Source organism: Thermobia domestica, chromosome 6, assembly GCF_964235325.1.
Source record: "Thermobia domestica chromosome 6, izTheDome1.hap1.1, whole genome shotgun sequence".
NCBI lineage: Eukaryota > Metazoa > Arthropoda > Insecta > Zygentoma > Lepismatidae > Thermobia > Thermobia domestica.
The window spans coordinates 189,593,323-189,608,865 of record NC_137459.1 but is presented as its reverse complement, the minus strand read 5'-3'; the positions used below and the strand labels follow the sequence as shown (position 1 = coordinate 189,608,865).

The 15,543-nt window shown below is 34.4% G+C and overlaps 1 protein-coding gene across 5 annotated transcripts in view; it reads right to left on the bottom strand.

Moving 5' to 3' along the window:
- Positions 1-491: 491 nt before the first annotated feature.
- The window catches only part of LOC145688369 (cohesin subunit SA-2-like), a 122,761-nt gene continuing 107,709 nt past the window's right edge, over positions 492-15,543 (bottom strand). For 4 of the 5 annotated variants that reach the window (XM_081762521.1, XM_081762524.1, XM_081762522.1 and 1 more), the window contains exons 22-23: positions 8,043-8,164; positions 492-3,455 (exon numbers count right to left, since the gene is read on the bottom strand). In XM_081762521.1, the coding sequence (XP_081618647.1) occupies positions 8,056-8,164 (109 nt within the window). In that variant the 3' untranslated portion in view covers positions 492-3,455; positions 8,043-8,055. The remainder of the gene's footprint in view (positions 3,456-8,042; positions 8,165-15,543) is intronic. The other variant, XM_081762526.1, reaches the window with a different exon arrangement.

Sequence of the window (15,543 nt, the reverse complement as noted above, 5' to 3'; positions counted from 1 at the left end):
GCATTTGATACCTTCTTCGCTTCACGGCCTACCAATTTCTATAGCAACTGAATACATGGTTTTCCAGAACGTTGGCAGAAGGTCGTCGATGCTGATGGGGACTACTTTTACCTTCCAGGTACGTCTTAGGAGACATACCGATGTTCGAAAGTAGTGGGTGAAAAAGCGACAAAACTTTCTTGGTTGCCTTTATACCACTTCTGGAAGATATTGAATATCTTCTCTTTGACAAGATTCGTAATTACAGCTCATTTTCAGCAATAAATTGTAGAAACAAGTAACTGTTACTGGGAAAAAAAGAAAAATAGAATTTCCTGTAACCAACAACCTAGATTAAAATAAAACATTCTACCACAAACAAAAGTTGTGTGTGTGCCAATTAATCGGCTTGAGGACTTAACTATTGAAAACTCCATTTAAATTTAAACTCTCCATGCAAATTTACTAAGGAAGCAACCTATATCTGTATTATTATTATTAAAAAACAAGAATATATATGAAATATTTTATTCAGTCTAATCACAATAACAAACATTCATACATTTTTTTAAAGTTTTCACTCCTTGCAATCTCCAAATTGTCTAGAGAACTCAAAAAAATACATAGGTCTATTAAAAAGAAGAACTATTAAAACTCAATCAAATATAAACATTTTAGTTTTACTTCTGCTCCCGTTATTACTGGTAAGGCGGATTCTGTGGCTTCTTTTTGCTCCTATGATATTTGTAAGCCCGATTGCCAAACATTATCTACTTCAGGTGAAAATTCATTCGTAAGAAGATTATTTCAGTTTTCACTTGTGTGACAGAAATTCGAACAGTAACACATATGCGATTATCAAGCCACTATTTTATATACATATACAAAATTTAATTTTTTAAACCCATAAACATTATTAGCACATTGTACAGATACACTGTCCAACCGAAACAAGTTGAAAAGCTTCCAGATAAATTGTGGTGAAAAAAAATATATAAATTAATTAATCTGAAACTATATGTGTGTGTACTTAATATAAAGATTAAAAAATATTCTTTTTTAACCTACATCGCTTTCCTATGTAACTTTCTGGCTGAATGTTTTTCCGTACTCTGTAATTTTGATTAACAACCTTGCATGTCCGTTACAAAATTTGTTTTGTATATTCACAGAAAACATATTACGTTCAACACAGGTAAATTCACATTACTAAAAGTGAGAACGTAATATTACGCTGATTATAGAAAAGCAGTAAACTATAACCCTGCAATAATTTTCTTTATATTATTCATTATCTAATTACAACGAATATCCACTAATTGCCATTCCCTACCTTATTTTTCCTGTAGAATATGCCTATAATGTTTGACAGTTGTACACGAATCCATTTCATACTCTATAGAGCCAATTAAAACTTCAAAAATCTCCACTGTGGTAGTTTTACGGAAGGAAAACAAAATTATTTTACCAAAACACATTCAAGGGAACAAAACTAAACCACGAGAATCATATTTTATTAATGAAAAAAAGAGCAATTATGATCAATGATAAAAATGTTTTTATCTTTACAATGTTAACATATTCTAAAATATGTGCACATATTGTGAGAGCAAAATGCAGTTGAATATGAGAAACCGCCGGGTTCGGTGTGCTGTGTTTCTTTTTTATAAAGTATTGTCTGCGGTAAGTGCAAATTCCACTACAAATATAGATTTTACACTTCAATACAGTTTTAAAATGTATTCATTTTCATGAATATGAATCTGTAGGTAGTTCTAGTGATGTGCACCGAGAACTGACACTAAAATAATTTACATAAATATATATGCATAAGTATTTATATATAAAAATTATCTAGAAAAGAAGGAAAGAGGTAAGTTACAGATTTATATAGCATGTCACAACTTCTCTGTTGTCCTTGCAATACTTTCCATTGCAGGAGCAAAGCACATCGATACAATCAATAGTGGAAAATTGTCCCTACAAACATAAAGGGGCAAACAAAATTATATAAAGTTTTTGGCGTGAAAAGCATATTATGAGAATAAAGAATCTCTCACTCCACCTATCCGCTGCAAAAGAAAAACAATTTTCAATTATATTTGGTGACGAGCAAATAGGGCGACCCTCTAAAAAGTGGAAGCCGTTCTTAACTTTCAAATTATTTACTGAGGAAGATGTGAGAGCTCATAGACTATAATCAAAAATTTGCTTGCCTTTGCAGCTGTAGGTAACTGACAATTCTTAATTATCAAAATTATGCATATTACATACAATTATGATGCAAAATGAAAAATGGACGCATTTTACAAATAAAGAGGAATCGATACATTAAGGGTTTTATTATTAATATTTAAAACCGCCAAAGTTAGGGGAGCCGAAAATTTTGGAAAGAGCACAAAAATGACATACATGACAGAATATGATAGGTGGGTCGGTCTGGTCAAATACTATTTTGACAACAGTCGACGTAACGACAGAGAAATAAAGAAAAAAATTCGATGTTAACTTAAAAAAAAAAAAAAAAAAAAAAAAAAAACTAATTAAGCATAAAGATGCTTTTTAAACAATGCTATTTGCGATATTCAAGATTTTCCAAGATCACCAGAATAGTTTCCTACTCGAATTCTTAACTACCCTTTCTTCTTCCGTTCCTAGATAATTTTCATCGCTTTTCATCTCCTTAGGGTTTCTTTGAGACCTGGTAATATTTATATCATATATATATATATATTGGCTTCGGAAATTACAAAAGCCTCTTTCTCCGACAAAATATATGTAAATCATTAATACATAAACTCTGATCAGAACTATATTGCATATAAAAATGTCATAGTTTTCTCTGTTAAATACAAATAAACAGACCTGAAACATACATAACGCTTCTTCTTTTTTTTTTTTTTTTAGCAGTACGAAAAGAAAGAAGAAAGAAACTATACATTGTAGCACCAGATAAGTAAGACAGGAATAATAATCTGTTAAGGCAACTTAATACCAATCTATCCTTTTTTCATATAATACATTAACTGCGTTGAAATTAGAATGACAAATGGAATGCTATAATTTTGGATCTCTGCAGCAAAAATACAAGTAAATGTAAATATTTAGTACTAATTGGTAGATGAGATCTAACAAGCAGTTTCCTTTCGTCCACGACAAAATACTTTTGGTTTTCTTTTAAACTAAATGAAATTATATATTTATATATATATATATATTCTTGTAGTCTCTTGCTGAGTTTTGTTGTATACTTTGTTGAACCAACACTGTTTCTGTAAAAGAGTTCCATTATATTGCACTGGCATAAATGTTACCATTCCGCCAACATTTTTCAGTTGGTATACACAATATCACTGGTTCATCGTTCAACTTCTACATTAGAAAGCGTCAACCTTAAGTCACATTCCACATCCTTGAACAGTAACCGAATTACCACGGAATAAGCAGTGATCTTGGTGCTGATTTCAAAGAGCTACCTTGAAGAAAGAAGAAGAAGAAAAAAAAAACATCAAAAACTATCAACAACATACTTTTAACTTTGCTCAGCCAACCTTCATAGTCAAGTGGAAAAATACTAGTTGTGAAAAAGTAAGAAATTCCATGGAACTTTAATTCTATCATGTTAGTACAAAAGAGTATAAGTTAGAAAACAGTTAAACTGATATAAGATATACACCTACATGTTTCTTGTACCATGATCCATGGTTAAGTTGATGTAAGTCGGAACGAAAATGCGTTGTAAAATGGTAGTTTCAGATAAAAAGAATCAATGGAAGTGTTGCAATAGTTCAAGAGAGAGTGAAAAAGAACTCTCCTGTAACTACTTATAGAAGTATAGGGCACATATTTATAAGAAAGTTGGCTTATCTTGTGCCTTCATGTCTATTACTGTTTTTAATTGAGGATTTGCTTCCTTTCTGGGAACGTCATAGGAAACCATATTTATTACTGCGTCACCGGATCCCTACATTTACACCTCCTACCATAAGTTTTCTTTTGTTTTGAAGAACAATTAGTGCAAGAATTCCATAACTTAATTTTGATTTTTGTTTTACCTTAACAACTGTCTCTGTACATTAACCGTCAATTCACTGTTTCTGCATAACCATTATTCACATTAATAATTTATACGGAATTACACATGTCCTTCATTTATTGCTCTAAGTGATTGTCCTGCAATTCATTTTTGGCAGTTGTAAACACTAATTCCACTGACAATGTTCAACCATCTTAGTTTTAAAATTCACAAACTTTGCGTAGTGTTAAATCTGCCAGTGGAATTAGTGTCTACAAGAGCAAAACATGAATTAAGGAAAATAACAACGTAGAGCAATGAAGACATATTGTGAAATCCCGCATAAGTTATTAATGTGAATAATGTTGATGGTAAATACAGAGACAATCATTAGGAAATTCATGCCGAATGCACAGTAATTTTCCATACCATTTATCGAGTCGACAAAATGTTTAAGATAGAAAATTAGTACTGCTTATCGCAGATTTATTTCGAAATAAAACGTGGGAGCTTCCAATTGGAGAAACTTCAGTGAAATTAGTTTTCACTGATTACAGCGCCATCTATCACGAATTGAGGAAAATATTTTGAGTAAAATTTACCTATTTCTTCCCGTACAATCCTAATCTGCAATTAATTAAAAAAAAAAGTTTCCAAAGTAATCCGCGTTCCATAACCAGAGGGAGAGAATGGTGAGGGGATTAGTTTTATTACAGGCGAATTTTCCCTTCCAAAAAATTAACTTTTTATTTCGCTCAATGCTTACTTCTCCACATATTTTGCAGAAACAATTTAAAGAAAAACTCACCCTGTATAAGTTTAGAAGTAATGGACATCGAGGTACAAGGTAAGTCACTTTTCGTAACTCTCCTGTAAACTTAGGTTTTCTGACTTACTGTCTTTTGATCCAAACTTCACTGAATTGTTAAATCATACGGCTTTACGGCTTTACATTGACCCAACTATTACTTTTTAACTAAATTTTTGTTGACAGTCACACGTACAACCACATTCAAATTCATACTGTAATCCACATTTGAGACCCGTATAATTCAGTATTCATTTGAGAGCTGAAAAATAATTGACATATACTCTGTCACTATAAAATTTCTTGGTAGGTTTTTACGTATTCTTTTCCAACAAAATAGGATACAAGACTCGTAACAGAGGAAAAAAAGAGTGTAATTTCTTTTAAGCTGACTATATCGGACTAGATTCAAATCGCCTTTGTGAATCTGCCCTCCTTCCCCCACCTCACGGTACGAACTATTCCATATATCATTAAAAATTATTTCGTTTTTACTGCAATTACTTTTGTTTGTACTGTACTGTAGCTGAGAAATTAAGAAAAAAAAGGGGGGGGGGCAAGTTCACACAGCCTCCCACCACCACGTCGTATGATCGATTTAATTGGCTTATTTGAAAGACTTTTGTTTATACAATGTTGTACAGTAATTTGTTCTGTTTGCATTTATGCAACACCGAACGTACACTGAGAATACGTAACTTCATTTAAAAAAGAAAAAAAAAATGAAACGGCTACTAGTCATACTGATAAAATATAATTCCATATAAAAGAAATGTATTAACATAATATATAAGGAAGATAATATAGAACTATAATATACTTATACGTGAAGTAGAAAAAAGATAGAATATTAGGTTTCTACTTTAACAAGAGGGAAAGTAAAGAAAAAGTAGTGAAAAAATCATTAAGATATTGATCAGTATTTCCGTTATTTCGGTATTGTTTCATAATTTCAGTATCTCGATATTTCGGTATCAATAATACCAAAATTCTGCCGACTTCAGTATATTTTTTGCAATTCTAGGTTATAATGCATCTATATAGAATATAAAAATAAATCTTTCAGTTTTACGTCCCACAATAAAGGAGAAAATGATGAGAATGAATTAAATGGTAGAATGAAGAAAGTGGGAGGAAATGGAAGAACACCAAGAAAGCTCACATACAGTGTTTGTCCACCACATAGCCCACGTAGCGCAAACTGGAATCAAACCAGGGACCCCACGCATCAGAGGTGAAGACTCCACCACTGAGCCAGCGCGGCCGCAGCAAATAATAATTAATACTAAGAGGCATCTTCACTGAAAGAGCTTCGTTATAATTTCACTATAGTTTATGTTAAACTATCAGTTGTTTTATAGCAATATTCACCCAATTAGAAAGAAAACAAGTTAAATCTCTCAAGCAGGTACAGTTGAGAAGACCTCTTGTGAACCTGGCCAACAGGCAGCTTCTTCTTTCTACTCGATTGCAAGTAATTTTGCCAGCTCATACGTTAAAAACAACTGTATTTGCATGATAGTCCTATTCCAATATCTACATTTATTGCCACAATTACAGCAGCAACTATCACTCACATATATTACTATACATCTGAAACAAATCTCTCCTATAACGTGAAATTAATGGTATTAAGCTTTAGAACTTCAAAAACTAGTGAACTTTGGTGACACAGACATGAATAAAGGTTGACTGAATGCGACGTATCGGACCACTGACTCATCTGGAAATGCTTTCTGCTTCCAGACGCCTTTTCCTGTAGGAGGAGAAAAACAAAAGTATGATTTTCATCAGCTGTGAGGGAGGGAGACCTACTTTCTGGAAGTTCCACGGAACCTGTTTACTTATTTATTTTTTTGTGTGGGCATGTGTGCGCGCTTCAGGGTCCAGCGAAGTTTCAGCATTCTATGGACATTAACGAAAAATTATTGGAACTATTTTTCTTATAAATAACAACGGTCACACGAAGAGGCAACTGGAAGTGCCTTTTCGAAACAGTATTCCGAACGAAATGCTCGTTACTGCAAGGTGTATATTGAATAGTCATCAGCAGCATATATTTCGTTTGCTAGCCTAGACTTATCATATCAAAATTATCGAATGTTAAAATTCTTTCAGTAAAAGCCTGACTTTCCAATAGATTAGTAAAAAAAGTTTTGAAAACTTTTTTTTTTTTCTACCACCTTATAACTGTATTGATAATGTTGAAGCTGTCTCGTTTTAAACAGGATAATCCCTTTTTCAATTGTTGTCTAGGATTTCTTCGGTTCTAAAAGGGAGTGGCGACTACATTAAGGTCCTATATCAGCCAGTTTGGTATGCTATTCTTGTGATATTGGTTTCTCTGTTCAGTTGCCTCGTTTGCAAATGAAAATGAAAGTGAACATTTCAGTTTTTACCAAGAGTAAGGTGCTGACTGAGCGCAGTACTATGTGAAAACTGAAAGAACCTAATGATTATAAAAATGAACTATGATTACACAGTTTTCATGACAGTGTCTATTACACACTCATATAAAATCGAAACAATATTGAATGTTGAAATGTGCAACAGATTCTCTCGTTTCATATAACACACTTTGAAACCTGCTATAGCTTTGTTTAAAGAAGCAAGTTCTGTTTTCGTAGCAGAATGGTTAACACGAACTACCAATATAGGTGATCCATGGTTCAATCCCGAGTGGAGCACATAGACTTGGAAATAAGGTAGCAATACTTCAGGTCATATTGCGATAGTAGTTTTTCTGTTTTATATTTTCAGAGTTGTGTGAACTAGTGATGATTTCAAAGGATGGCCCGGGAAGGAAATTCTATCCCCCTCCCCCAAAAAGCTACGAAATTTTCCTCATTGCATATCTCCGACCATACTCAACGTGTGTTATCACTATATTCTCAGTACTATTCTCACCCCTTCCCCATACAAACTGATGTGGCAATCTCTGAGTTCGCACTATTGCTGACAAGGGTGTGTTTGTACAGTCGCGCAAGCGTAGTGCGCTTGTCACGTGTTCGGCGAGCTGCATAACAGTTTCTCAAGAACTCTTATGAAACAATAGTTTTTCACGGCAACAAATACAAAAGTGTATTTTGCTTTCCCAGTTATTTCTTGGAGGGTTGGGGAGTTCACTTATGTTGGTTGCATTGCATTTGAAGCATAAATGGGATTTGAGATACAAGAATGAGTGACTGCATGGTTCAGTATTTGTAAGATACGTAGAACCTCATTCTGAGTGAAACTTACCTTTGTACATTAATTAGTCTGTATTTCTGTCACTGAAGTCAGGAACAACACTGCTTTGGTATGAGCTACTGTCATCTTCTGTTCTCCTGATCCAGATTTTTATACCCTGAGTGGGTGGTTTCCTAATGAAAAGAAATCCATTTTATAAAATATATGGAATAATAGTAACATTATGTTGATCATTATCTAACAGAGACTTTCATTATTCTTCATAGATATTTGAAACTATGTTATGGAAGGTTATTGGAGTTAACTTTGCCACCTTTATATGTCTATTTACCTAGATTTCAATTATTCTAAAACCCCTTCAGGAAATATATTAAAAAGGCTGAACAAAACACAAATATACTTTTACTTTAACTATAAATCTACCGTACATATTCGAATCTAAGACGCACTTTTTCTGCCCAAATTTCAGATATAAAATTGGGGTGCGTCTAGGAATGGCATACAAAATCGCTCCGGCAAAACAGATCCGCACCGATCTTGTGATAATACCCCAAGGTATGACTTCGCAAATACAGCGTTGGACTGAAGGTACTGTACACCGAGTGGCTTTCATCTCGTGAAACTCTGCTGACCATAACTGGTCGGGTAAAACATGCTTCTCTTTCTATTGTTGCAGAATGGCTTATTGCTGCCTGATCTATCACAAACGAAACTGTTCGAAAGTCGTTTTTGAAATACGGAATCTCACAAACAGTTCAGGTGGTACGGAGGACGATGCAGTTTTTGAACTTGATAGTGATAACGAAAGTTCAAGTGATGAAACTGATAGCGAAAGTGTGTTCAGACAGTGAAAGTGCTTAAGCAGAATGTCCTCTGTTCACATTGTAAGATAGTACCTTTGGCCTCTTTTTAATCTTGGCATTTAAGTGTTTAGTTTGAATAAATAAATCTGTATGATTTAATTTGTGCTGCCAAATTCTGAGTTGCTTCATTAAATATCCAGGATGGGTCTTAGAATCTTGAATACAAGAAATTGCACATTTTTTGAAGTTTAGAAATACGGGTGCGTCTTAGATTCGAGTATATACAGCAATCCCAAAAATCACTGCAACATACTTAAAAATATTAACGTTTAGCTGCTTTCTTGAACATTTCTTCTTTTGCAACGAAATGAAATTTCTAGTTTTACGTCCTTCGGTTATATTCTTTAGGCTAAAGCAGACGAACGATTTATGAAAGTGAATGATTATGAAACAGTGTGGGGAAATACGGAAGAGCCACGCGAAAGTCAATGGACATGATGCCTCCACTTTTGCGTAAGGAGTTATACACATTAGTGTATTACGGTAAAAGTCCATGGTTTTGCATAGAAATACACTTTCAGCTTTCTCCGGCAAGAAAACAATGCAAATGAAAGATATGGATCAGTGCACTAACCGTTCTTGCTTCAATTTCTTAAACTAAATTATGTTGTGCTGCAGTTATTGCTGAAACATGAAATACGAACAAATTTATGTTCTTGGAAAATATTGTTCGAAGAAAAAAATGAAATGAAATGAAATCTTTAAGTTTAACGTCCCACAGTTATGCCGGTTAGGCTAAAGGAGACGGTGATAATGAGAAATGAGTGAAATGGTGGAATGAAGAAAGTGGGAGGAAACGGGAGAACCCCGAGAAAACCCACGAGCACGGTGTTTGTCTGTTCGAAGAAAATTCAGCACCAAAAGTAAACTACCGTTTATGGGCTTTTTAATGACAAATGACTCTCATATATTAGGGTTATTTATGAAACATTTGTTTATGAGTTATCAACAAAATCGCATGAGTAGCATTTGAGGAAAGAAGAAATTGACATTGTAGATATTTTCGTGACAAGTGATTTGCGCAACATTGAAGAATTATTAGAGATATGAACAAAAGTGTATGAGGCATTTTTGAAAAAAGTCATCTAAAAATAAAGTCACCTTCAACAGTAAACTACCTCTTATGAATTTATTCATGAGAAATAACAACCAGTATTGCAGGGATTATTAAAATATTTATTTATGAAATATGAACAAAATTGCCTGTGTCGTTTCGTTCAGGAAATCGTCGAAAGAAAAAAGTCACCCCAAGAACAAACTACCCCTTGTGACTTTTCTCAGGACAAATGTGATACTGAAACATTGATTTATGAAATGTGAACAAAATCGTTCGAGTTGTTTTCAAGAAAATCGCAAATTTTGATTTTCACCCTTCAGCAAACTACCACTATTTTGGGGGCTAGAAGAAACAAAGAGGAAAAAAAAAATCCGTAAGGAATCTTATAAAAACCTGAAGTTTTAAATTTGGTCTCGATGTAGGGCTCATGAAACGTGTAAATCCGATGAAATTTCGAGTTATCTATTTATTTATTTTCACGATCACCATATTTTCTTCTCTCCTTTCATTGTTCAAAAGTAAGAGAGAACCAGTATCGGTTCGAACTCGTTAGAATACAATTTTTATATATGATTTCACAAGCATGATTAAAAACATTTTCTTTTTCTATTTACGAATCTACTCTCATTTCAGAATGTGGGAAATCGAAAACTACTGGCGTAGTTTACATTTTTATGTTTATGGTTTTTATTGAGAAAATTATAAGTATGTTACATTTTATCCTTTTTACTTTTCAGCGATGAAAGGATAGAAAAAAAGAGTATGGTGATCGTGAAAAAATTTGAATTTGAGATTTCAACAGATTTACACTTTCATGGCCCATACATGCTGAAAAAGTAATTTTTTTACATCTGTTCGTCTTGATATACACTCGGCCAGAGGCCAGTATCTCAACCAAATTTTCAAGTTAAGGTTCTTATGTGATTCTCCTGGAAAGTTTTTCAAATTTTCTTTCTACCCCCCCCCCCCCAAAAAAAAAAAGTGTGCTATTTTCTTTAAAACAGATCTAACGATTCTGTTCATATTTCAAGATTCAATTTTCAAAAACAGCCCCATTAAGTGCTATAAGTCATTTCTCGGAAGAATCGAGGTGTACTTTACTCTTGGAGATTGAGTTCTTTTTGTACGATTTTCTCAAGAACTACTCAGGCGATTTTGGTCAGAATTCATCAATATATATAATAAAAGTAAGTGTGGTTTGTCCGTGCGTGCCACAAAGGCTCCGAAACCAAGACCCGGAGCCCCATGGAAGTTATATGGTATTATAGCCCTGTATCTCCCATCCATGAAGAAGGTTTCGGTTTGGACCAGCAGGGGTTCTAGAGGGAGAAACGCCCTAGCAACCGTGTTACTGTGCTAAAAATTGAGTTAAATTTTAACGACAATGAGTGCATTTCTTTATTTTCAATTTCAATGTTGCTTTTCTTTCTACACAAATCATTATTGATCGAATATTCCAGAATGTTCTACAATTATCAACAATCTTGGAAAATGTTACAGACTGTTATAAAAGTTTCCCAAATTTTCGAGAATGTTCTAGAATTTTCAGGATGCTCTAGAACCTTCTAGAATGATCCAGGATGTTCTAGAATGTTCCAAAATGTTCGAAATTGTTGTAGAATGTGCCAGCATGTTATATTATTTTCCTATAGGTTCGAAAATGTTCTAAAATGTGCACCACTAAGAAGGTATATATTAAGAATACGGGGCCTCAGGTTCTTTTTAAGCTATTTAATGTTTTGACAGGTAAATGGTTATGTCTAGATGATGGGAGCCAGACAACAGGACCTACCTAACCTAACCGAATCCGAGCTACTACTACTGTTTGTACTACTACTACTACCAACCACTACTACTAGTATTTGTTCTACTATTACTACTGCTACCGCTATTACTACCCACTACTACTACTACTACTTCTACTAAAAGCTACCTCCCATATCTAAACACAATTATCTCTGTGGTGCCCCTGAAGTTTACCTATTCCATACGCCAACACAAGTAGAGTCTATATAGAGTAGTGACACTATTTCCACAAAGAAACGTGTTTCAGAGTTAGGGTAAGAATTACTTATTCACAAGCATAATTAACTAAAATTACAGATTACTGAGAAACAACTTTTCTGGGAGGTACATTGACAAAAAGTTAAATACATGTCAGTTTCATTTTCAAATTACTTAATGCTCTTTGGCACCAGTGTACTCAAATAGCACCAAAGAAAGTTAACAGGCAACGATGGACCGGAGTCTGAGCCATTACATTTAATTACAAGTTTGTTTAAAAGAAGATGATATAATGTCTACACACATCGTTGAAAATACAATGATGGTTTCAGAATTATCACAAAGTACCTAAATAGCCTGTTCTTCGCACAAAGAAAATACGTTTATAGGAAATGAATTACTCTCTATAAATTGGAAATTAAATATATGTCAGGGAAACTTTGATCGGAAAAGATCGGATCAAGGAAAAGTGAAATTGCCAGACAGTTAATTGTATGCCAGTGATATGTTTAAAACGTAACAAGTGAAAGTAAATTGCTAAAGGTAAAACTTAGTGAACAGTGTATTAAATGGAATTTAAGAGTGTTAAGTAATAATAACGTTAAACAGAATGCCGAAACGTAAAAGACGAGGTAATATTGCCACTGGTGACTCTAAAAGGAGGACACAGAAAGAACAGTGAAGAAATGAAACAGATGAGGAGCACGAAGCACTTTTAGCGTCACAACGGAAGATAATGAATACATTAAGAAAAAGCTTAACATATGCACAACGAGAAGAAATTAAGAGGAGGATCGAGTGACACACGCAGCAAGCAGACTCAGAAAAACTGCTGAAGAAACAAGATTGCAAAACGAACTAAGCAGAATTACAATGAGTGGAGTTCGTGAAAGACAACGATCGCAGGCGCATAAACAAAACACTAATGTACGAGACGTGCGAAGCAGAAGTAGAGATTATAGTTTGGCAGGTAAGGCATTCCGTTATGATCCCACTAAAGAGTATAACAAACACAAACACATACACGTTGTCATTGGTAAAATGGATCACTACAATTTTTTTCATTTGAATTTAATAGTATTATTGTTGCTTTTCTTTTTCAATGAATTTCCGTTTACCAAATTTTCCATTCTTGCATAACCGTGCACTTCATACATAAAAGTACAATAAATAGTCACAAATCAATTTATAGCGAGTCACCTATCTCCTATAAACATATTTCCCAGTGCGAAGAACGGGCATTTCAACTAGTAAATAAATAATTTTTAACTAACCTGAAAATATGTACGAGGGGTAGTTTATTCTTGGGGTGAGATTTTTCAGATGATTTTCCCAAAAATGACTCAGGCACTCTTGTTCATATTTCATAACCTTTAAATTACCAATACTTGTTTTCTCCACTATGAGTAATTTAGCCAGAATACCAATAATTGCTTTTTCAACTATGTGCTAGAGTATTTTTTCAGAATGTTGGTAGCCAGGCCCGTATTTATAGATTGTGCACCCCTGTGCTCTAAATAATTTGCCGACCCCCGCAACCCCCCCCCCCCCCTCGAAAACAACCAATATTAGAGTTGAATTTATAGTTTTTGTGGTCGCTGAGATGAATAGTGAAGTTTTAATCCAATTCAACTTTAAAATCATACTCACTCCCCAGGGAGGAGACGAGATTTTAAAAGTGATCGAAAACGACAGATATTAGTGTTGAATTAATGGTTTTCGAGGTCTCTGAATTCAACAGTATCAGTTTTCATGGTGTTCAAGTTCCTCCTCACTCCTTGGGGTGGGGGGTCGGAGAGGGTGATTTTTTAAAAATAATCAGATAAGCTAGCTAATCAGTAACGTTTTCTCGCGCTTGTGCTTGTTTTAAATATTACTTTATTGTGAATCTTAAAAAGAACTCCAAAATTTTGCCGCCCCCTAAATTCTGCCGCCCTGTGCCTGAGCACAGAATAGCACTTACCTAAATACGGGTCTGTTGGTAGCACTGCTTCGTTTACTTATAGACCATACACACATGTTCAGGTCTTAGTAGTAGTTCAATTCGACATGCTTACTGTACCAATTTTTTTCTGGTGCTTTTTTGTTTTCCAACATGTGTTCACTGTTTGTTTTGATGTATAGGCAATAAGTACGAGACAGAAATCGGAGTTGTTTATGCCTTGTTTATAAAGCAAGCACTATACTGCGCAAAACAGAACCATTGGCGACTCATATTTTTCACAGCCCCTTCTTTGTAATTTCCTTCAGTGGGAAATTTTATTAGCTTTCTTTTCTTCTGATGACCTTTCATCATAAATATGGTAGCTTTTACAATGCCTCATTTGGAAAAAAGATTTTGAAACATTACAGAGGTGGTGCAGAAGGCAAGCTATGCTTCGGAAAAAAATAAACACAACTTTATTTTCCTTGTTTTCGCTCTTTTCCAAGACTGCATGTTTTTATAAAGAGAAAACTTATAATGAAGATAATTAATTTGTCTGAGCTTTGAGCACGTTCAAAGCAAATAAATTTTCTCCTATTTTATTTTCTTATTCGATGACAACAAAAAGACAATAATTTCGGACTACTGGAAGACTCATTTTAATGCAACACCGTGGTATGGCCAAACCATGGCCCGCGGACACTAGTAGAGAGAATGGGTGATATCAATAAAAATAAGTAACTACTCCTGAGAAGTCCTGCTCGAGAATCGGAGTAACTACACCTGGAGTAATCTCCTCCCTCAATTTCGTATCAATAAAACAAGCCACTACTCAGGTCTAGTCTGCTCCAGATTTATGAACGTTTACTCGCACTTCCTCTGCACGTAGCACTGAGTCGTATCAATAAAAGAAGTGGTTACTCATTTCTACCATCTGTTGGGCGGTCATTTCGTTGTGGGTAACCTATGGCGCAGTATCCTAGACGCCATGGAAGGGACAAGTACCAACGACAGTTTCAATCAAAGTGCATTTGTGGATGTTATAAAAGTTTCCAGTGGTACTTTCGAAGTCACAGTTACCAGAAAGTAAACGAAGGAAAGCCGAAGCTTTGAAGGCAAGTACAGTGAAATGCAACGAAATATCAAATACATCTACGACAGACACAAATCCAAAAGAGAATCTTTAATATTCGAGCGAGAATAATAATAATAATAATAATAATAATAATAATAATAATAATAATAATAATGAAAAAAACGGGAAACAAGAAAGTTCGAATCCAGCAATATCAAGATTAACACGACAAGCGCATATCACGTCTTGTTCAAGGTCTTTGTAGATTGTTTGGCTTTAAGAACGAAATCAGACACTTAGTCCCTTTGTTTCCTTTTAAAACAAAGTCCACCCAGTCACATCATAAAGCATGTCCATCCGATTGCGTTTTCCACACCATACTTCTCCCCTTTCGCCTTGGCATAAAAAAAAAAATACATTCTCATGTATTAACCCTTCCTATCAACGTTGAGTTGAGTTGATTTTGAGTTGTATGTATATTGTTCTTGCCACTCTGCTTTTGCTGTTTGCATATTACGCACACTTGAGGAAACAATCAATTTTCAGATATCGCAATAATCGCATCCATTACACTTGTAGTAGTCATAGACACAGTACTCTGAGTTACACCAGAATCCCCTGACATTCCG